This window comes from Oncorhynchus keta, chromosome 24 (genome assembly GCF_023373465.1).
Source record: "Oncorhynchus keta strain PuntledgeMale-10-30-2019 chromosome 24, Oket_V2, whole genome shotgun sequence".
Lineage (NCBI taxonomy): Eukaryota > Metazoa > Chordata > Actinopteri > Salmoniformes > Salmonidae > Oncorhynchus > Oncorhynchus keta.
In genome coordinates, this window is record NC_068444.1 from 28,833,673 (window position 1) to 28,855,628 (window position 21,956).

The window sequence follows — 21,956 nt, forward strand, 5'->3', positions numbered from 1 at the left end:
TTATCTCTGACAGATAACCTTGTAAAGGGGAAGAAGAGGTGTTGCAGGGGGGAGAGATGCACCGTCCACCGTCAGCCTCCGCAGAAATAGCATCCATTATTTCCTGCTTTTCTTTTCTCTTCCTCTCTCTGCGCTCCTCAAACGTAGTGGTAATGAGATGTAAATTGGCCCTCTGTTCGCCTGCCACTACTCTTCTCTTTGAGGGCTGCTACTGACAATGAGGCAGGGACCACCAGGTCAACCGCACAGGAGAACAGGGAGAGAGGGGATGCGGAGGAAGGGGGGGGCAGGGAGGGATAAGAGGGATGACGAGGAGAGTGAGGGGGGGTTAAGGAGGGGTAGAGAGTGGATAGAGGGATAAGGAAGGAAGCACAACTATACCAGTTTGTTTAACCAATTGTCCTGTTTTTTCTCTCCTGTTCAGTATGAAAATGTTTGAGATTCCTCAGGTCTTTGCCACTGTCTGAATATTTGCACACACACACTCATTCCACTCCATTCCATCCTTCATGCACCCCCCTCCCCACACACACACACACACACTGCTTTGCTGACTCTTTCCATTCTCTCCCATTCCGTTCCGGCACAGCCTGCATTGGAGGGCGTTGAGGTGAGACTGGGTCCAATGTTGCCCCCCCCCCCCATAGTGTTGTGGTAGTGCTGGTGGATTGTATTGCCTGTTGTGTTTGGTTGCTTAACATTAACCCTACCTGGTGCTATACCGTATCAAAATGTTCTGTGACATTTTATACCAACTCAGTTTATGACCCCATTTCATTTTAATGTCATATAAGAGTCACTAATAGTAAAGTCATAGAAATCAATCATCATTGAAGTCAGCAAGTTGTAGATGGTACTCTCAACCCCTCTCATCCATATTCCAAAACAACCAATCACCACTCCCCAACTAGTGACATCACTTCCTCATCCCCTGAAGCTGTTTTCCCTTAGAAATACCCTGTCGCGCAGTTCCAAATTGGCCCCTACTCCCTAAGTACTCGTGGAGCTCTAGCCAATCCTCTCAGATCTCAAAAAGTGTCTAGGGATTAGGCCGGACTAAGGGGTCCATTTGGTATTGGGCTAGTGTATCTCTACAGTTACTGCAAAATCAAGATGTCTGTTCAAGATGTTGGTAAAGATGACTTAATACTATTTTATTTTCTCACCTCCACTTTCCCTCTCTTCCTCTTGTCCTCTCCCTCTCTAGGAGATGAAGATATGTTCGGCCATTATCAACCTATTCCACCTGATCCCAGCAGCTCCTCAGACTCTGGTCAAACCTCTGCTGGAAGTGGTCATGAAGACCGAGCGGGCCATGCTTATAGAGGTACTAGGCACTTCTCTCGCCTCAATTCTCTCCATCCTTCCACTCCTCTCTCCTTTTCTCTCCCTCTAATCTCCGCATTCCACCTCTCCATCTACCCCTGAATTATAGTTCCCTTCCACTTCTTTTTCAGTCCATTTAAAGAACACTTTTTTGATATTGTCATGGACATGGTTAACTTATTGCCCTCCCCCCCCTAGGCTGGCAGTCCGTTCAGGGAGCCCCTGATCAAGTTCCTGACGCGTCACCCATCCCAGACCGTAGAGCTGTTCATGATGGAGGCCACACTCAATGACCCACAGTGGAGCCGCATGTTCATGGTGAGACAAATGCCCTCCTGCCTAAGAGCCTCAGGCACATTGTCTCACTACCGGGTTTTAACTGTGTCAAGGAATCCCTGTGTGAAAACAATTGCCAAATACAAGTGCCGTTTTGGCTGCTAACATTTTGCTCTGGGTGTTCTCATTAAGCTGGTTTGCTCTATGGATCTCTGTAAGAAATTAATTTTATATTTCCCATTCTCTTAATCCCCTCTCCACTGTTGTGCTCCAGAGTTTCCTGAAGCATAAAGAAGCCAAGCCCCTGAGGGACGTGCTAGCCTCCAACCCGAGCCGCTTCGCCCCCCTGCTGGTCCCTGCTGGTACCGCAGCCACCGCTAGACCTGGGTCCCCCTCCACCAACACAGCCCGGCTTGACCTGCAGTTCCAGGCCATCAAGGTGAGTGAGGACGCACGCACAGCTTTGGACACGAGTGCACTCCATTACGTGCACACACACACATTCCTTACCCCATGACACTTCATGCTAATCTACTGCTGACAGGCTAGTTTCAGCCATGTTGCTTACGCCTAGGGCTGTTGTGACCGCCGGTGTGGCGGTAATACGATCACGAGTCATGAAGGCAGTCAAATTCCATGTGACCGTTTAGTCACAGTAATTTAGCTTCTACAAGCTTTGATGCTGCTGCTGGTCATTAGTAGTCTACCAAACTGGCTAACTGCCTGGTACTCAGCACTCTATTGTCCCTCTAGTCACTCTGACATCAATGCAAATGTCTTTGAAAATCTAATCAAACACTTCATGAGCCCATGAGTGCATGTTGGGCAACATTTCAATAGGCTATGCAATTGCTTAAGAAAAAAGAGTGATGGCCTCTACTAAAACATCATCTTTCCATAGGCTACTATATTTATTTATCAACTTTCCTAATGTTAAACACATTGTTTCTCTTTACAACATGGCTGGCATGAAAATTAACCACAGGAAAAGCATCCTACATTTGCTTTTTAAGTGCATAGCTGACATGTATTTTCCCCGCTGCCCGTTTCAAGACAGGTGCATGATAATGGTCCATTGTAGATCAAAAGAAATTTCACACATTTATTATTTACTCTTTGTAAAGACAAGATGAAATCAATAATAGGCTAATATTGTCACCCATCACACTATCACTTGTGAATGATGCCCAGCGCAGGCAAGAAACGATGTATACCTTTTTTTTTTTTTTTACTTTCGTATCATAGTCGCACACCTCATGTTGGCCCATATGCCTATGTTTTAATAAGGTTTGTATCACAACTACAGTGGCCAAATAACTTCTTTAAATTTAAGCACATTATCCGCTTTATAAGGAGTGTAGAGCCTAACTAGCATACATATGCAGCACGTGAGTTTCAAGTTGGATAAGTTAATTTTCACCATAAATGCACCTTTTTTAAAATAATAATAGCATTACATGCATAATCCCATTCCTGGTCACTTTTGATAATGGTGTTTTCCTGCTAATTTAATATTTACGCTTATAACCTCCTGCTGTGTGCGCATTGCTGCGCTTATAATGTGAAGAAATAAACTATTAGGCTATCAGCATTTTTGGCTAAATGTTCTGGTCTGTTGCATTAGCCACATTGCGTAAAAACGTTTTTTTGATGCTTGTGGTTGTACTAATTTGGGTCTATCGCATCCCACAACTGTCCCAAACTATGTTTGGAATATTTATTTCTCGAATAGAATAGGTCGACCTTTGTACTATGGGGGACAGTATGACATAGGCTTGTGCTTTTGCTGTTTGTTATGCCTACTCCTCTTGTTGGCTGAAAAAGTAAATGTGGACAGTTCTTCCAATATCTTCAACATGCACCTCAGAATTGGATAAGGACAGGTGCAGTTGCGTTCCCGATGTGTCTGTCTTCACTTGTAGCCTGTGAGAAAGACCAGATCACGTGATGGAGAGCCATGTGAGTGAGATGAGAAGGGCTTTGGAGCGGGAAGCATTTAGGGAGAAGGGCTGCAAAAGGCATGGCATTTTTGGGGGGCATTATGGCCATACAAAGGGAATGCTGCCGGGAAATTTGAGGCATTATCAAGTGCTTGTCATATTGTGAATGAGTGACCGATGTAGTGTGTGTATAGCTTGCGCAAAAAAAACAAAGCAGAGCTCATGCCTTTTCAAGCTACTTTTTTCAAATCATCATTAGACTCGCATCATGCAGCCTTACAATGTATTAAACATCTAAACATATAGCCTAACCTTTGTAGAACATTCATTAATACTTACATTAATAACTCTAAATTAAGCATATAGGAATACCTATTTCTTTGTTAACAGCTCAACACAAAATAGCTGCATGTGTACAATCCTTCAAATCGTTTGGAGAAAATATCCTTTATTTTTTTCAGCTTTGTTCAATTGTATTCTTCGTACTATAAAATAATGCCACAGAATATATATAATATCAAATATCTGAGCTAGTGTACCCCACAGCCATATGGCATAGCCAGATCAGGGCCTAACATAAAGACAACTTAGAGTATGCTATTCTGAAATAGACTACATTTACTTATCATGTTTCTTTAGAGCTGATTTATTGTGAAGTTTAGCATATATTACATGGATTTATTAGACTTTTTAAAATGTATGTTCTTAAGGTCTGCATCAGTGGCTTGTAGGCTATGTGGAAGCCAGGATATGCTAAATGTTTGTTAATTAACGGTCAATTACTGTGAGACTGACAGTTATTTTCTAGATGATCACTGGCTGATGAAATTTCATCACTGCCGCAGCCCTACTTACACTTATCAAATGTTTTCCAACAGAGTGAGTTTGTTATACCTTCTCACACCTGAGTCTACTGTTCTCTCTCTCCTCTTTCACTCCTCAGATTATCAGCATCATAGTGAAGAATGAGGAGGGCTGGTTGGCGGGCCAGCACTCTCTGGTCAGCCAGCTTAGACGGGTCTGGGTCAGCGAGGCCTTCCAGGAACGACACCGCAAAGACAACATGGCCGCCATCAACTGGAAGGAGCCCAAGCTGCTGGCCTACTGCCTGCTCAGCTACTGCAAGTATGTACCTCACACACACGCATGATAGTGCTGGCTTAATGCCTGCTCAGCTACTGCAAATATGCATCAGTTGCACTACCACTGTCAATATTTCTTAGCTCAAGAGGCTTGAGAGAAATGCATCCTTGACTGTGTAACCTCGAGCATTCATGTAAATCTTCAGACATTGATGAATGACTTCTACAAAAATCAAAGGATTTGTACTTGTACTCCTTGCCCCCCCCAGACGAAACTTCAATGAGATCGAGCTGCTGTTCCAGCTGCTGAGGGCGTTCACGGGTCGTTTCCTGTGCAACATGACCTTCCTAAAGGACTACATGGAGGAGGAGATCCCTAAGAACTACAGCATCGCTCACAAACGAGCCCTCTTCTTCCGCTTCGTAGAGTTCAACGACCCACACTTCAACGATGAGCTCAAAGCCAAGGTAACCAACCCATTCTCGCTATCGCACTCTTTCACACACACACAGATGTATATGGGAACACAGCATCCCCTCAAATGCATTCACTCGCACCGACAAATAAATGGTGAAAGACCATTATAATAAAATCAAAAAATCTGTAATTAAATGGCTATATTCTTCACAAACTCGTGAGTGTTCCCTGCTGAACTGCAGAGTTTTTTGATTTCAGCGGTGCAGCGCCAGTTCTCCCCCTGATGAATTATGCTGCTCATATAGTCATCCTCTTAATTGTTCTCTAGCGAAGAGCAGATGCTGTCCGTGTGTGTGTGCTAGTGCTTGAGTGTGTGTTCTTGTGCCTGTGTGTGTTTAGAGCTGGGACGATAAACCGAAAATTATCAACATTGACACGCCAATGACTTATCGCATGCATTTTTCTGATATCATTCATTACAATAAGTAGTCTGTACTAGAGAACTGTAAAGTTTGACATGAATGAGGTTTGCTAATGTGGGTGATTGTTAATGGTACAACTGTTGCCACAACCATCAAATTACTAGAAGTAGTTGAAAGTGTTATTAACTAAAAAGCTGAAGTGCACATTAATGTTTAACTTATCGTTCTATTTTTCGTTCTTGCATCAATTCAGGCAATTTATCCAATATGGATGTTTGCCCATATCGCCCATATCTCTACTCTAAGCATTTTCCTGAAAACAAGGCTCTATAGGGAGAAAAGGTGTGCTGTGCAATAGCACTAGGCAGATGAGGTCTGGATATTTCACCTTAACTGAGAGAGCAGCCAGGACCTCCACACTCACAGGATGTGCCTCAACTGGCACCCTATTCCCTTTATAGCGCACTACTCTTACCAGGGCCCATAGGGCTCTGGTCAAAAGTAGTGCACTATATAGGGAAAATGGTGCTATTTGGGATGCAGAAATGGAGGCCTATTCTCATATGGTGAAATATTAGGACCACTGTTGCTAACAAACCGCTGTTCTTTCTAGTAGTCCTCCTCCCCTAGTCTAACATCTGGACGATTTAACATAATGCATATCTCTCACACTCTCTCTCTCTGGTTCAGCCACAGGCACTGCCTCTGCTTTAATAGATAATGCTAATGTCTCCGCTAGAGAGAAAGCGAGACACACACACACACATGCACGCTGTAGAAGGACACTAATCATCTAATGGCAATAAAGTAATGTTGGGCGACATCTGTATGATTGATATCACAGACACTCTAAATGAATGGGAACATATGAGACCAAATAAGAGAGCGTGGCGCTACGCATTTCCTCTCCCTCTATTATCTGTTCCTGTGTGTGTTAATGGCAGCGTCGGAGCATATGCTGCCACATGATGCCTCTATTAAAATATGTCCTGCCTAGAGCATGATGTATAGGGTGGAGACTAGTTCATTAGGATGGTACCTATAAATGCTCAGTTATTCTGCTGCTGACTGCTTAATCATTCCTTTGTCTTCAATGTCTACCATTGATATATGCTCTTGTTATTGTGAGGAGTTTAAATGATTAAGTTGTACTTTTTATTGATTTATTTTTGATTAAAAGATTTGACTAAGTCGCTCTTGATCAGATTTACATTGTCTGCTAAATGACCAATGTACATTGTTTTTTAAACAACATGGAATTTTATTTAACTGACATTCCTGCTCTTATCTCCTCTATAGACCTTTAAAAAAGACCACACCCGTTAGAGAAGTTCTCTTTAAGTGTGGATCTGTTATTACAACCGGTCTCTTTCTGTCCCAGGTGTTGCAGCACATCCTGAATCCAGCGTTCCTGTACAGCTTTGAGAAGGGGGAGGGGGAGCAGCTTCTGGGACCGCCCAACCCAGAGGGAGACAACTCCGAGAGCATCACAAGCGTCTTCATCACCAAGGTATAAAAACCAACCAACGCCTCGCCCTCAATACTCATGGATGGCCTATCCTTTCTCTACAACCCTGTCCTTCTCTCCTCTTTTCATCCCTTTCTCCCTCATCATCTGTTACATCCATCGCTACCTCTTTTTCCTTTTATTCTGATCCTCTCTGATCGTCTTCTCCCTTTCTCCTCTCATCTCTCTTTTCCCTTGCCCATCTTGCCCTCTCTTCCTGGTCTCATCCTATTGCCCTCTCTCCTCTCATCACTCTGTCCATCCATCAGAGCAGTGTGTAATGTTCTGGCCTGCCTGGCAGTACTGTCACCGTGGCAACAGTAAAGGTCACGGTTTTGTTTGTCTTGAACACGATCTAATCATAGTCCCTGACTCACTGTCTGACCAACACCAGACCTAGTATGGATCTGATCGTCTGGTTGGGTTAGAAACTCATTTCCTCTCTCCACCTTTCTACATGAAAAATTATGCATTTTAAGTCTTTGTGGAAAATGCCACTGCCAAAATACCACTGCCCCCAAATCAGAATATATTGTATTTATTTATTAAATTATCAGTTGCTTTAAAAAAAAATACCTATAGAATGTACATATTCTCCTTGCCCTTCTCTCTGTGGGGAGAAATGTCTTGAAGGACAAGAAATATGTAATACATCCATCTTCTCTCTCTCATAGGTCCTGGATCCAGAAAAGCAGGCAGACCTCCTAGATTCCCTCCGTATCTACCTGCTCCAGTTCTCTACTCTCCTGGTGGAGCACGCCCCCCACCACATCCACGACAACAACAAGTCCCGGAACAGCAAGCTGCGGCGCCTCATGACCTTCGCCTGGCCATGCCTGCTGCCCAAGGCCTGTGTTGACCCTGCCTGCAAGTACAGCGGCCACCTACTCCTGGCACACATCATCGCCAAGTTCGCCATCCACAAGAAGATCGTACTGCAGGTTACTTTACTTTTTTTAAATATAGGTGGAATTTTCTGTGAAATAGCTTGTAATTAATATATTGTGGCAGGTTGTTGCCATCGATTATCAGCTCTTCTTTCTTGTCCACATTGATGTGGAGGGCACTTGACCGGCACCATTCTTGGAGGTTGCTGGCCTGTTTTTAGGCTGCATAATCCAATTTACAGAGGATAGCTGCTCACTGATTTATGCCCTCAAAAGTAACGTTTTACATTTGACATGATCACATTTCTTCCACCTGTGCGTGTATCTAGGTGTTCCATAGCCTGCTGAAGGCCCACACTATGGAGGCCAGGGCTATCGTCCGCCAGGCTATGGCCATCTTGACCCCGGCCGTGCCAGCCCGCATGGAGGATGGACACCAGATGCTGACCCACTGGACACGCAAGATCATCGTGGAGGAGGGACACACCGTCCCTCAACTTGTCCATATACTGCACCTTATCGTCCAGCACTTCAGAGTGCGTAACAAACGCTCGCGCAAACACACATCCTAGCACACAGGGTGGATTTTTCTGTATAATTCTACTTTATAGAATCTACTAATTCTATGGGTCCCCCCTTGTGCTTCCTACACCCTTCATCATGATCCCAGCCAGCTGTTCAGAACTGTAGACTGACGCCTGGTCAAGTTCATTGTAGATTGATCTGTGGCACTTTGACACACTGCTCTCTGACCGAGACTGCTCATCATCATTACCCTGGAGAGATGAGTCTGTCACGATGGACATGTGCCTAGAGTAGTGTGCATGCGTCTCCATCTGATGATCTCTGACAGTGTAGACTGCACTCGGACAGGAAGCTCATCTCACTCTCTGCAGTGTGTATGCATGTAGACAGGGCTTAGCTGTGCTTTCTGTCTGGGGTTGAAGTCCCTGTCACCCATCAGAGATAATCACTCCATCTGAACAGCTCTAATAATCTCTGACAATGCTGACCGCACTCCCGATAGGAGTGTCATAGAGGCACCCTCTTCAGAGCGTTTCTGTCTGTGTGTGCCTCTGTGCTTGACCCTTTGGGGTTTGAGTGTGTTCTCTGGCTAAGTATAGGCCTAATAAGTGTGTGGGCTTTGTCACAGTTTAAATCGATGGTATCTAGAGTCCCAAGCATACCTGTGTAGCTTAGATGAACACACACACAAGGTATTTCCCCTGTCCCACTGTTTTCTCCCATGTGGTGTCTAACCACGCACCCCCCTGTCCCCAGGTGTACTACCCGGTGCGTCACCACCTGGTGCAGCACATGATCAGTGCCATGCAGCGTCTGGGCTTCACCCCCAGTGTGACTATTGAACAGAGGAAGCTGGCTGTGGACCTGGCTGAGGTTGTCATCAAGTGGGAACTACAGAGGATCAAAGACGCACTGGTACGCGTGCAGACCCATTTTAATAGGATAGAACACGTTAATTGTTTCACCTACGATACTCTTCCTTTTACAACTGTAGAAAGTAGATTTTGATATTTGATTCATTTTTCCTAGCCGGAGGCGGAAGGGGCCGACCCAGGTGGTAGTGGAGAGGGGACCAGTGCAGGCGGTACTGGGGGGGTGAAGAGAGGCCTCTCCATGGACTCTGCTGCCGGACAGGACGTCAAGAGGTTCCGTACCGCCACTGGAGCTGTCGCCGCGGTAACACCGCCCAGCACTAGTGTATGTATCAGGAGGGAACAGATTATTTTCTCCAGTCACATGGTCAGGAAATCCTGATGGGTCTAGGTAACCGCTCCACAATGCTTCTGATTGCCTAGGTGGAATATGTATGTGTTTGGCCTCACCCTGTCCCATGTGTGTGAAGGTGTTTGGCCTCACCCTGTCCCATGTGTGTGAAGGTGTTTGGCCTCACCCTGTCCCATGTGTGTGTAGGTGTTTGGCCGCAGTACATCCATGCCGGTAACAGAGACTCTCCTCACCAAGCCAGTGGAGAAACAACACACAGACACGGTGGTCAACTTCCTCATCCGCATCGCCTGCCAGGTAACACCTTTGTCATGATCACCTTGCTTACACAGTGCCCCAGGTACCCCCCCGGGTCACTGCGTCACAGTCAGCAGGCCTTGGTAGCAGCAGCAGATGTTCACCCCTGGACTTGCAGAGGGACATGTCCTTGGTTCTGGATCTGTGGGCTTTACCTGAAATAGAACTGGCAAAGAATGTCACCACCTCCTCTGGGCACCATTGTACATAAATGTCATGTGTAGCAGTCTCTGAATGTGCTTCATTTTTACTTATATTACAATTGTCTGACACTGAAACAGCTGCTGCTTTTTCTCCATTTTGTTTCACAAGACCCAGGGACCCTTAATTAACCTCTGTCTATTTTCAATGGAAGACGATAATGATGATTGTTACTTTCTCCAAGAAAAACAAGCTTGCTCAAACAGAAGTGGAACTAACAAAGTCACTGATGAACAAACAAACAGTGGGGTTTTAGGAGGGTTCTGAAATACACTCATGGGAGTGTCCACTGAAAGTTGATTAGCAACAACAACCGGGACCTGACAGACACCCACAATGAGCGCGCACTAAGAGCCAAACAAAGGAAAAACCTACACCAAACTTAAAGACAGGAAGCAAACCAAAAGGAGGAGCAAAATGATGTAGACAGGGAGGATTTTTCTAGAAATCAAACAGGGAGAGCCAACTAAAGGTGTTGACCCTCCACATCTCTCTAGGCAACTGGAGCACTGGGCCAGCCACTCTTAATTAGCACCTGGGCCAGCACAGGTCAAACAACTTCCCATTAACAAATGGCAACCAGCACAGGTGTAACGTATACTGACTAACGAGGTGACACCAATCTGTCTAACCTCTAAACATAAATGGAAAAACCTGTACTATGATGATTATGATGTGTCCTCCAGGTCAATGACAGTGCCAACGTGGCGGGGTCTCCAGGTGAGCTCCTGTCCCGTCGCTGTGTAAGCCTGATGAAGACTGCCCTCCGCCCTGACATGTGGCCCAGAGCTGAGCTCAAACTACAGTGGTTTGACAAACTCCTCATGACTGTGGTAAGGCTTCACAGAAATCTACGCTTCTGACTTTCTAGTTGTTGATTTTGGTTTCACATTGAGGTTTTACTTCTCTTTCGGTCAAAATTGCTTTATCGTGCCTCCCAGAAATGATTTGTAATACTCACATCATACATGCATCAGCTCAAATCCACCATGTAGAGCTGTTTTCAATGAGTGAGTAACTGAAGTATGTTCTTGCCAAGTTTCCTCCTGGGATTTGGCCTTCAGTCAGTTGTTTTCCTCAGCTCCTAAGTTTGTCTTCCTATTTTAATTCCTTTGTCCCTTATCACTTCCCTGTCATTATTTGAAGCAGCAGCCTCACTCAGTGTAGGAGAGATAACTAATCCACCCGGACTGACTTGACTGTCCCATCCTCCACTCCTCCTCCCTATTCATAACCTTGTCTTAGGAAGCTTATCTGAGGGCAACCCCAAATGTCTGACAATGATTGTTTTTCTCTCTGTGGGTCACTGCAGCCCCCCTCAAACCGAGCCCCAACCTTGCCTAGGGGGTGGGACTGAACAGTACATGTCCAGCAGTCTTATCCAGACCAATGAACAACGCTGTAAATCAGATTGCCCTTTCTCATCTCATTGTACTGCCATGTCAGTCATTAAAGGGACAGTGGGAGAGGGCATCACACACACCTCTATCTGAAACACACCAGAGACTAGGCCTTATTCTGTTCCTGCAGCGCTGAATCAATACCTTTTAACTTAGACCAGAGCCTTATCAACCGAGTCACCTTGTTCATTATTACACATTAGACCAAATGGTCTGCTCCTAATCATCTTTATATCTCTCTTCTCTCCTCCCTCTCTACTAGATGGAGTGAAATTGACAGCACTCCAAAAGGATTGATGTATTACCCTGCACTCACATTCTATTTCTCTCCACCTCTCCCTCTCTTCCCTCCTCCAGGAGCAGCCAGCCCAGGCTAACTTCTCTAACATCTGTACTGGCCTGGAGATCCTGTGCTTCCTGCTGACGGTACTCCAGTCCCCAGCCATCCTTACCCACTTCAAGCCCCTCCAGAGGGGCATTGCTGCCTGCATGACCTGCGGCAACACCAAAGTCCTGCGGGCCGTTCACTCCCTGCTATCCAGACTGATGAGCGTATTCCCCACCGAGCCCAGTGAGTCCCAGCTGTATTAGTAGATGGAGACTGCAGACAGTCTATTTGGGAAACTGCGTTTTGAGTCAATAAGCCAAACTTCATTCTACTATAATCAAATATGTTGCCTTTTTCTGTTCCTCTCCTAGGCACGTCAACTGTGGCATCTAAGTATGAGGAGTTGGAGTGTCTGTATGCAGCGGTGGGGAAAGTAATCTACGAGGGCCTCACCAACTATGAAAAGGCCACCAGTAGTGCTAACCCAACACAGCTGTTTGGTAAGACACCTACCAGAACCAAGACACACTTTTACTTTCTCTGTCGGTCTCTTATTCTCCCTTGCACTCATTCACTCAATCATTCATGCTCTTGCTCTCTCAGGCGCGCCTGCGCACACCATCTCTCCATCCAGTAATTAGAGGAGCAGGTGTCGTTTAAATCTAAAGCAGTGGTCTATGCTGGGTGGGTTAACAGCTCGTTTGGTTAAATGAACGGTGCAGCACAGGTCTGTCAGTCTGTGGAGGTAAAGCCAGATTTTTCTCTTTCACTACTTCTAATATCAGGTTTAAACCTGATGTCAGAAGTTTTTCTGAAAAGCTTATTTTTCATGCATGAGAATAAAGTCTCAATTTACATGGAGGTGGCATTATTTATTTAAGTGGCACAAAGTGAGATGGCTATTGGAGAACACTCTAAAGGTAACGCTATTTGATACCGTTTCCCGAAATGGCAAAAGTGGTCAATAACTGCTTTCATACCCTGTCCTCTCCTTGAGGGGTTGTGTTACACACACACTGCTGGTATGATGCATGTCTCGCCGACGGTGACATTTTAACATTCGTCTCCCCTCTACAGGAGACCGCATGCTTTTTCTGTCATTTGGTTTGATTTCCTCCAAAAATGTCTTTAGTGTGAGACAGTGGCAGTGTCTCGAATGTGTTTTTCTCTCTCTCCCAGGTACGTTGATGATTCTGAAGTCGGCTTGTAGTTACAACTCCAGCTACATTGACAGGCTCATCTCTGTGTTCATGCGCTCGCTGCAAAAGATGGTCCGAGAACACCTCAGTCCCCAGCAGGCCACCCCCGGGCCCACCGAGGCCAGCACAGGTTGGGAATAAACACACTCACACGCATTCAGAGACACTAACACACAGGGCTCCAGACTAACTTTCCACCTCGTGGCACTGGAGCTATTTACTTTTTCAGTTGGTGGCACCAGCCCATCATTTGGTCACACCTACATTTTACCGCAGTGTCACGCAATACATTTTTTCCCTGTAAAGTTATTCACGGTCCTAAAAATGTTTCATCTGACATGTCCAACTTAAAGCAGTGATTGTCATGGATTTTTGGTTGACAATAGACTATAGTTTCTATACACTGAGTGCACAAAACATTAGGAACACTTGCTATTTCCATGACAGACTAACCAGGTAAATCCAGGTGAAAGCTATGCTACCTTATTGGTGTCTCATGTTAAATCCACTTAAATCAGTGTAGATGAAGGGGAGGAGACGGGTTAAAGAAGGATTTTTAAGGCTTGAGACATGGATTGTGTATGTGTGCCATTCAGAGGGTGAGTGGGCAAGACCAAAGATTTAAGTGCCTTTTGAATGGAGTATGGTAGTAGGTGCCATGCGCCCCGGTTTGAAAAGTCGATCTGCAACGCTGCTTGGTTATCATGCTCAGCAGTTTCCCTGTGTATCACTAATGGTCCACCACCCAAAGGACATCCAGTCAACTTGACACAACTGTGGGAAACATTGGAGTCAACATGGGCCGGCATCCCTGTGGAACGCTTTCAACACCTTGCAGAGTCCATGCCCCAATGAATTGAGGCTGTTCTGAGGGCAAAAGGGGGGTGTGCAACTCTATATTAGGAAGGTGTTCTTAATGTTTTGTACACTGAGTTTATTTTACTGTCAAAATAGAAGTGATTTTTATTTTATTTTGTTCAATAGATTCATTTGCATACATCTTTTTAGCCCACTAATATCACATGCAGTAGGCCAAGTGGTGGCCTGCAGGTGATTTAAATTATTACTTTTATTTAATTGATTTATATTTGGACATAAAATACTAAACACCAGCAAAACAGCTCCAAATGGTTTTAATTTTGGAAGTCTGTTTTATAGGATTCCCACATAATAGAGATGCAGTGTCTTCAGAAAGTATTCACACTCCTTGACTTTTTACACATTTTGTTAAAATGAAGAAAAAAAATATTTAAATTTATTTTTTGTAAAAAAAATAAAAACAACAAAAAAACGTCAGCGATCTCCACAAAGTACTCCGTAATGTAAAAGTGGAAGAAAAATTAAAACATTTGTAAAGACAAATATGGCTAAAAAACACTATCATTGATTAGATAAGTATTCAACCCCCTGAGTCAATAAATGTATTTTCAAGTCTTACCATAGATTTTCAAGTTGCTATAAGTCAAAACTGTAACTAGGCTACTCTGGAACATTCAATGTCGTCTTGGTAAGCAACTGCAGTGTATATTTGGCCATGTGGTTATTGTTTTGCTAAAAGGTGAATTTGTCTGTTGGAAAGCAGACTGAACCAGGTTTTTCTCTAGGATTTTGCCTGCGCTTAGCTCTATTCTGTGTCGATGAAACTCTCAGTAAATTTAAACGATGCAGCTCTTCACTAACCTGTCATTTGAACAATTCATCCCTTAAGTGTTGTATTTAGTTGAACTAGATATAACTACTATAGTTTTATTTACTGTTTTATTTTTTTCTCACGCATAACATGATGCAGCCAACAACATTCTTTAAAATAGGAAGAGTGGTACTCAGTAACATGTTGTTGGATTTGTCCCAAACATAACGCTTTGTATTCAGGACAAACTTAATTTCTTTGCCACCTTTTTTTTGGTAGTTTTACTTGAGGGCCTTATTGCAAACCGGGTGCAATATTTGTGTTCTGTACAGGCTTCCTCCTTCACTCTGTCAATTAGGTTAGTATTGTGGAGTAACTCAAATGTTGTTGATCCATCCTCCGTTTTCTCCTTTCCCAGCCATTCAACTCCAACTGTTTTAGTCCTCATTGGCCTTATGGTGAAATCACTGAGCGGTTTCTTTCCTCTCCGGCAACTGAGTTAAGGACACCTGTATCTTTGTAGTGACTGGGTGTATGAATACACCATCCAAAGTGTAATGAATAACTTCACTATGCTCAAAGGGATCTTCAATATCTGCCTTTTTATGTTTTACCCTTTTACCAATAGGTGCCCTTTGCGTGACATTGGTAAACCTCCCTGGTCTTTGTGGTTGAATCTTTGTTTGAAATTCACTGCTCAACTAAGGGACCTTACAGATCATTGAATGTGTGGGGTACAGAGATGAGGAAGTAATTAAAAAATCATGTTAAATGCTATTGCAGGTAGTGAGTCCAAGCAACGTATTATGTGACTTGTTAAGCACATTTTTATTCCTGAACTTATTTAGGCTTCCAATGACAAAGGGGTTGAATACTTATTGACTGATGACCTTTACGCTTTTCATTTTTAATTCATAAAAAAATAACCCTAATTCCACTTTGACATTACAGGGTATTTTGTGTGTGTGTGTGTGTGTGTGTGTGTGTGTGTAGGCCAGTGACAAACTCTATTTAATCAATTTTAAATTCACTCTAACCTAGGAGTTGGAACCAAAATTATTTTCGAATTTCGTTCTGAACGGAAGCATTTTTTTTCCCCCGTTCCGTCCAGCAAAACAAACTTCAGAACCATTAAAAAAAAAAAAAAAGTTCATTTTTTAAACCTATGACATTACTTCACCAATGGATAGAGCTTGCCCACTCCTTAGCAAGCTGCTATGTACATGTGTTGGACGGACAAGTCTAGTGTAGGGTTGTGTAGGGTTGGACGGGCCGCCCCCAGGTGGTGAGGGTAGGCAACAACATCTCCACCCCGCTGATCCTCAACACTGGGGCCCCACAAGGGTGCGTTCTGAGCCCTCTCCTGTACTCCCTGTTCACCCACGACTGCGTGGCCACGCACGCCTCCAACTCAATCATCAAGTTTGCGAACGACACAACAGTGGTAGGCTTGATTACCAACAACGACGAGACGGCCTACAGGAAGGAGGTGAGGGCCCTCGGAGTGTGGTGTCAGGAAAATAACCTCACACTCAACGTCAACAAAACTAAGATGATTGTGGACTTCAGGAAACAGCAGAGGGAACACCCCCCCCCTATCCACATCGATGGAACAGTAGTGGAGAGGGTAGCAAGTAGCAAGACAAACTGAATTGGTCCACTCATCATCGTGAAGAAGGCGCAGCAGCGCCTCTTCAACCTCAGGAGGCTGAAGAAATTCGGCTTGTCACCAAAAGCACTCACAAACTTCTACAGATGCACAATCGAGAGCATCCTGGCGGGCTGTATCACCGCCTGGTACGGCAACTGCTCCGCCCTCAACCGTAAGGCTCTCCAGAGGGTAGTGAGGTCTGCACAACGCATCACCGGGGGCAAACTACCTGCCCTCCAGGACACCTACACCACCCGATGTTACAGGAAGGCCATAAAGATCATCAAGGACAACAACCATCCGAGCCACTGCCTGTTCACCCCGCTATCATCCAGAAGGCGAGGTCAGTACAGGTGCATCAAAGCTGGGACCGAGAGACTGAAAAACAGCTTCTAGCTCAAGGCCATCAGACTGTTAAACAGCCACCACTAACATTGAGTGGCTGCTGCCAACACACTGACACCGACACTGACTCAACTCCAGCCACTTTAATAATGGGAATTGATGGGAAATTATGTAAATATATCACTAGCCACTTTAAACAATGCTACCTTATATAATGTTACATACCCTACATTATTCATCTCATATGCATACGTATATACTGTACTCTATCATCGACTGCATCCTTATGTAATACATGTATCACTAGCCACTTTAACTATGCCACTTTGTTTACATACTCATCTCATATGTATATACTGTACTCGATACCATCTACTGTATCTTGCCTATGCTGCTCTGTACCATCACTCATTCATATCTTTATGTACATATTCTTTATCCCCTTACACTGTGTATAAGACAGTAGTTTTGGAATTGTTAGCTAGATTACTCGTTGGTTATTACTGCATTGTCGGAACTAGAAGCACAAGCATTTCGCTACACTCGCATTAACACCTGCTAACCATGTGTATGTGACAAATACAATTTGATTTGATATACGACTGAAATTTTGCGGGTGAGGAGAAGGCTGGGCATGAAGCACTGGGCATCTTGCTATGACATGCATTATCTGTGTTAGGCCTACAGTTATACCAACAGAGGAGTTGCTTTTATGGAGGAACTTTTAATGTTTTTAAACTTCAAAGAGTTTGCTTAGAGTTTGACCAGAGCTAGCCCTTGACCATGACTCTGTTACATTACACATCATGCTGACTAAGTTTAGGAGCTAGATTTAAATATGAACTTGTCTTGTGTTTTTGTACTTAGAAAAAAAAAAAAGTAATGAACACAAAATAATGTTAACTGGTTAAATATAATATGGCTGCTAGTTAGTTGTGTAATTGATTTAATATAACAGTAAATGAATTGTCCCAACAACAGAACATAGCCTACCCAGTGACTTATATAGGCCTACTCGTGCATGCGCGCTGTATCTTAAAACCGTAAAGAAACGTTAGTTTTAAAACGGTGCCAATCACTCGATATTGAGAAATACATGTTATACCTACAGCAAGCTGGGATCCTCTATCCAACAAACATTGTGCTTTCAAAACAATTTTACAGTTTGAAATGTTGCGCAATCAGAACACATTTTTCTCTCCCTCTAGAGCGCACAGGAGGGAGAGGGAGTGAGAGTGGCTCGCTCATCACAGCAGCCGCCAGCGAAACAGGTACAGGGGCAGATCAGACACGTTCATTGTAGGAATCAGGATAACTCTGTTTGAAAAATAGGGAGTTTTGAATGAGATGCTCGCATAGCCAAGTCAATGGGACTTAAAATGCAACTAAATGGTTGCACTCTGGAGCCTTAACACACACACATACTCACCTTTTACCATATACTCAGGCCCACCAGTCCCAGGTTACCCAGCGCCAGCAGCCCAGGTGGGATGGCATCCGGTTACTTCTTACACTGCCTGGCTCTCTGCTCCATTTCCTCCAGTCATCAGCCATTATTGCTCTCCCAGTTCTATAATACAGTCTTCCCTAGTTAGCCTTCATCAAACAGGGGTGACATTTCAGCTGGCTGACCTTAGCACCCCCTGGAAACGGTTGGAATTCCTTGTGTGTGACACTGAGATGAGAGGGTGTAGCAGTCGAATCACAATGTGTGTGTTCCGGACACCTCCAGAAACCCCTCAGAACCCAGAGCTCAGATATCCCCCTACCTCGGGTCTGTTTGGCCCATACAGAAGAGGGAGTGAATGGCTGGAAGGTCTGGCAGATCCACTGGGATGTTAGAGGTCTCACTGGGAATCTACCACGGCTCTGATTCACCTCCTGGGTTGTAGATGCAGTGAGATGCCTCTGGCTGAGACAGACTTTTTTTACCTTGCACCGTTTCTCCAAAGGTTTGATGGTCCGCCTGTTAAGTGTTTTCTGCATGTTCAGTCTTGCAGTGTTTGTGTAGCCAGTGGGTGCTGCTGCAGTGAGACTGCATTTACTCTTGGTCATAGCCAATGAGCCCAAGCCAAGCACCTCTATCCCTGCTCTTCCTAAGACCGGTAATGATAGTGAGATGTTATCAGGCTTTTTAAATGGATCTCTAATGACCTGTATGTTCACTGTCAAAGAACACAAACACACTATTTTACACTCACTTTGTAGTGAATGCAGTTAAGTGAATTAACATTCTATGTCATGACCTCTAACCTCTCCCCACAGTGACTAGTGAACTAGTGATGCTGTCTCTGGACCTGGTGAAGAGTCGTCTGTCCGTCATGTCCATTGAGATGAGGAAGAACTTCATCCAAGTCATCCTCACGTCGCTCATCGAGAAGTCGCCTGATGCCAAGATCCTCCGCGCCATCGTCAAGATCGTGGAGGAGTGGGTTAAGAACAACTCCCCCATGGCAGCAAACCAGGTGAGAGGACCATTTTTCATCATGTTTCCCTGTTGGCCGTTTAGCAAACACTGAAAACCCAGGACATGCACTGCTAATGATCTGTGTAAGAACAACTAGCCAGCAAAGCAATCTGGGAACCAGGAAACACACATCTACACAGGTGTTTTTGCTCTTAGTCCAGCAGAGACAATGAGGGGGGAGCTAAAGATAAATGAACTGAATCAATCTGCTCTCTCTCTCTCTCTCGCTTCCATCCACAGATGCCCAATCTTCGTGAGAAGTCCATTCTGCTGGTAAAGATGATGACCTATATAGAGAAGCGTTTCCCTGATGACCTTGAGTTAAACGCCCAATTTCTGGACCTCGTTAATTACGTTTACAGGTAATTACCCCCATTAATCACCTTGATGAGTATGCACGGCAAACATACTCTGCGCCGCTACGCTATTTCACCCATCGATTGGGGGGCGTAGAGAGAGAGACAGGAGAGAGTCGAGTGCAGAGAGAGGAGTATGCCAGGTCACCGCCACAAACCATTCATCCATTGCGCAGGAGGGACAGAGGTTGGGGATAGGGTAGACAGAATGATGGGGGTTGGATTTGAGGGTCTTCCAGTGACAGGACACATGGTGTGAGGGAGAGATGGGAGGGTGGCAGAGGGGTGAGGCAGCCAAGCGAAAGGCGACTGACTCCTCAGCCCACTGCTATTCAGCCTGGCTCGGCCTCTAACCACAAATACCACGCCCCCGTTCCTCTCCTCCAGTCATCAAGACTGCCCCATCCCTTTTCCCATTCTGCCTGTCCACAGACGATCTGCTCTGTAAGTCACGTAACTTTGAACAAGCTGTAAAACTATGATTGACGCATCACCGTCCACATAGCATCTGCTCCACGACGACATCTCTGAATAAGTAGATGGTTTAGTAGCTTCAGTATAATACACTCACTGCTGAGACATTACTCTTCCTCTCTTTTAAATACTCTAGAGGCCCATTCACCAGGGCTGTGGAATGATCTAGAAATGATTGTATAGCGTATTACACAGCATTTAATGTGGGATGTTAACCGTTTTACTATTCCGCTAGGATTATCATTAAAGATAAGGTGATCCGTTTTTAAACATTAAGTTAAAGTAACTGTCTGCATCCTACGCTGTTTCACTTCAATGACCTTCATTGCTTCTACACTCATTGCCATGATGTTTTTAGCTCCTTTTGTATCTTAATTGTTATGAAGGAGCTTGCTCTGAAATGCATTAGCATTAATAACTGTATAAGAAAAATTAATTGCAGTTGTAAACCATTTTCAATTAGATATAAAGAATGGTTACATAGATGCATTTCGACCCTCTTTGTCCAATCAGGGACGAGAGTCTCTCAGGAAGTGACATCACGTCGAAGTTGGAGCCAGCCTTTCTGTCGGGTCTGCGTTGCGCCCAGCCTCTGATCAGGGCTAAGTTCTTTGAGGTGTTTGACCTCTCCATGAAGAGACGTGTCTACGAGAGGCTACTCTACATCTGCTGCTCTCAGAACTGGGAGGCCATGAGCAGCCACTTCTGGATCAAACAATGCATAGAGGTAAGGAGATTTACTGGGACGAGGGGTCGAGTCATGACTGTTTTGATGTCAGTTGAGACATTTGAGAGCTTGGGACTATACGGTTACCTGCATTTTTGACAGCCTTGTTCTCTGTTTTCAGTGTACTCTAAATACCCCCAATTCATGTTAAGTTCAAAAGAACACAAGATAAAAATTGAAACCAATGAGGGTTCGCAACTTTAAAGCCAATTATCTCCATTTTCTTTTTACAGATAGAAACTTATTGTCCCAAGCTCTCCATGTTTCTGAATACTCCAGTTAGGACTATGTCCTTTGAAGAGGTTTCTGATTTGAGCTTTGAAATCTAACTATGTCCTGCCTGTTTTAGCACAAATAATTATTGTATACAGTGGTATGTGATATAGCTTGTCCATAATGTCTCTACAGACAGACTTTTTTGTGAAGTGTCTCCATAATGCTTCAGACCCCCTAGAAACTGTTAACCTGAATTTCTGTGATCTTTTTTTCTGTGTCACTTACTCTCTGTTAGCTGCTGCTGGCGGTGTGTGAGCGTAACAGCATCATCGGGACCAGCTGCCAGGGCTCCATGCTCCCATCCATCACAAACGTCATCAATCTGGCCGACAGCCACGACCGTGCCGCCTTCGCCATGGCAACCCACATCAAGCAAGAGCCCAGAGAGAGGGAGAACAGCGAGACCAAGGAGGAGGTGAGGATGCCGCGCAACAGGAGTCTGAGGGTCACACGGACACACTCACTAAGAGACGTGTTGACACACACACACAAAGACCCATTATCCCATTGTGTGTTTGTTATTGGGGAGGAATAACATCTAGTTCTCTCTCTTTGTTGACCTGTATTTCCTGCTGCAGCAAACTGTTTCCCCACAGATTTGATGCAGTATTTATATAACAGTCAATATTTTCTGTTTACCTTTCCTCCCCATCTCATTATGATCATCTCTCCAAGGGGAAAGACTAAGTGCTTTTGCATATATTACAACAAATGACTAAATGCATCCCCCACCTCTTCTGTTCTTCCTTTCCTCAATCTTCTTCTACTCTCTCCCCCTCTCTCTCCTCCAGGATGTGGAGATCGACATAGAGCTAGCCCCAGGGGACCAGACAGCCATCCCCAAGAACAAGGAGCAGGCAGAGAAAGACACAGGCAACCAGCTGCACATGCTCACCAACCGCCACGACAAGTTCCTCGATTCCCTTAGAGAGGTCAAGGTGAGTTATGACACCAACATTTGCCCTTTTAGTTAAAATCAACCCTCCCCGCCCTCACTG

General features: G+C 44.6%; 1 protein-coding gene across 1 annotated transcript in view; it reads left to right on the top strand.

The window, feature by feature from the left end:
- trrap (transformation/transcription domain-associated protein) overlaps nt 1-21,956 on the top strand; it is an 83,963-nt gene that overhangs the window by 19,966 nt on the left and 42,041 nt on the right. Inside the window, 21 exon segments of the mRNA XM_035801328.2 lie at nt 590-610; nt 1,208-1,327; nt 1,525-1,644; nt 1,877-2,041; nt 4,486-4,667; nt 4,894-5,092; nt 6,846-6,974; nt 7,646-7,912; nt 8,188-8,394; nt 9,140-9,298; nt 9,413-9,580; nt 9,794-9,904; nt 10,792-10,938; nt 11,863-12,076; nt 12,205-12,333; nt 13,013-13,162; nt 18,924-19,123; nt 19,366-19,487; nt 20,469-20,682; nt 21,194-21,373; nt 21,750-21,896. Coding sequence (XP_035657221.2) covers nt 590-610; nt 1,208-1,327; nt 1,525-1,644; nt 1,877-2,041; nt 4,486-4,667; nt 4,894-5,092; nt 6,846-6,974; nt 7,646-7,912; nt 8,188-8,394; nt 9,140-9,298; nt 9,413-9,580; nt 9,794-9,904; nt 10,792-10,938; nt 11,863-12,076; nt 12,205-12,333; nt 13,013-13,162; nt 18,924-19,123; nt 19,366-19,487; nt 20,469-20,682; nt 21,194-21,373; nt 21,750-21,896 — 3,351 coding nt within the window.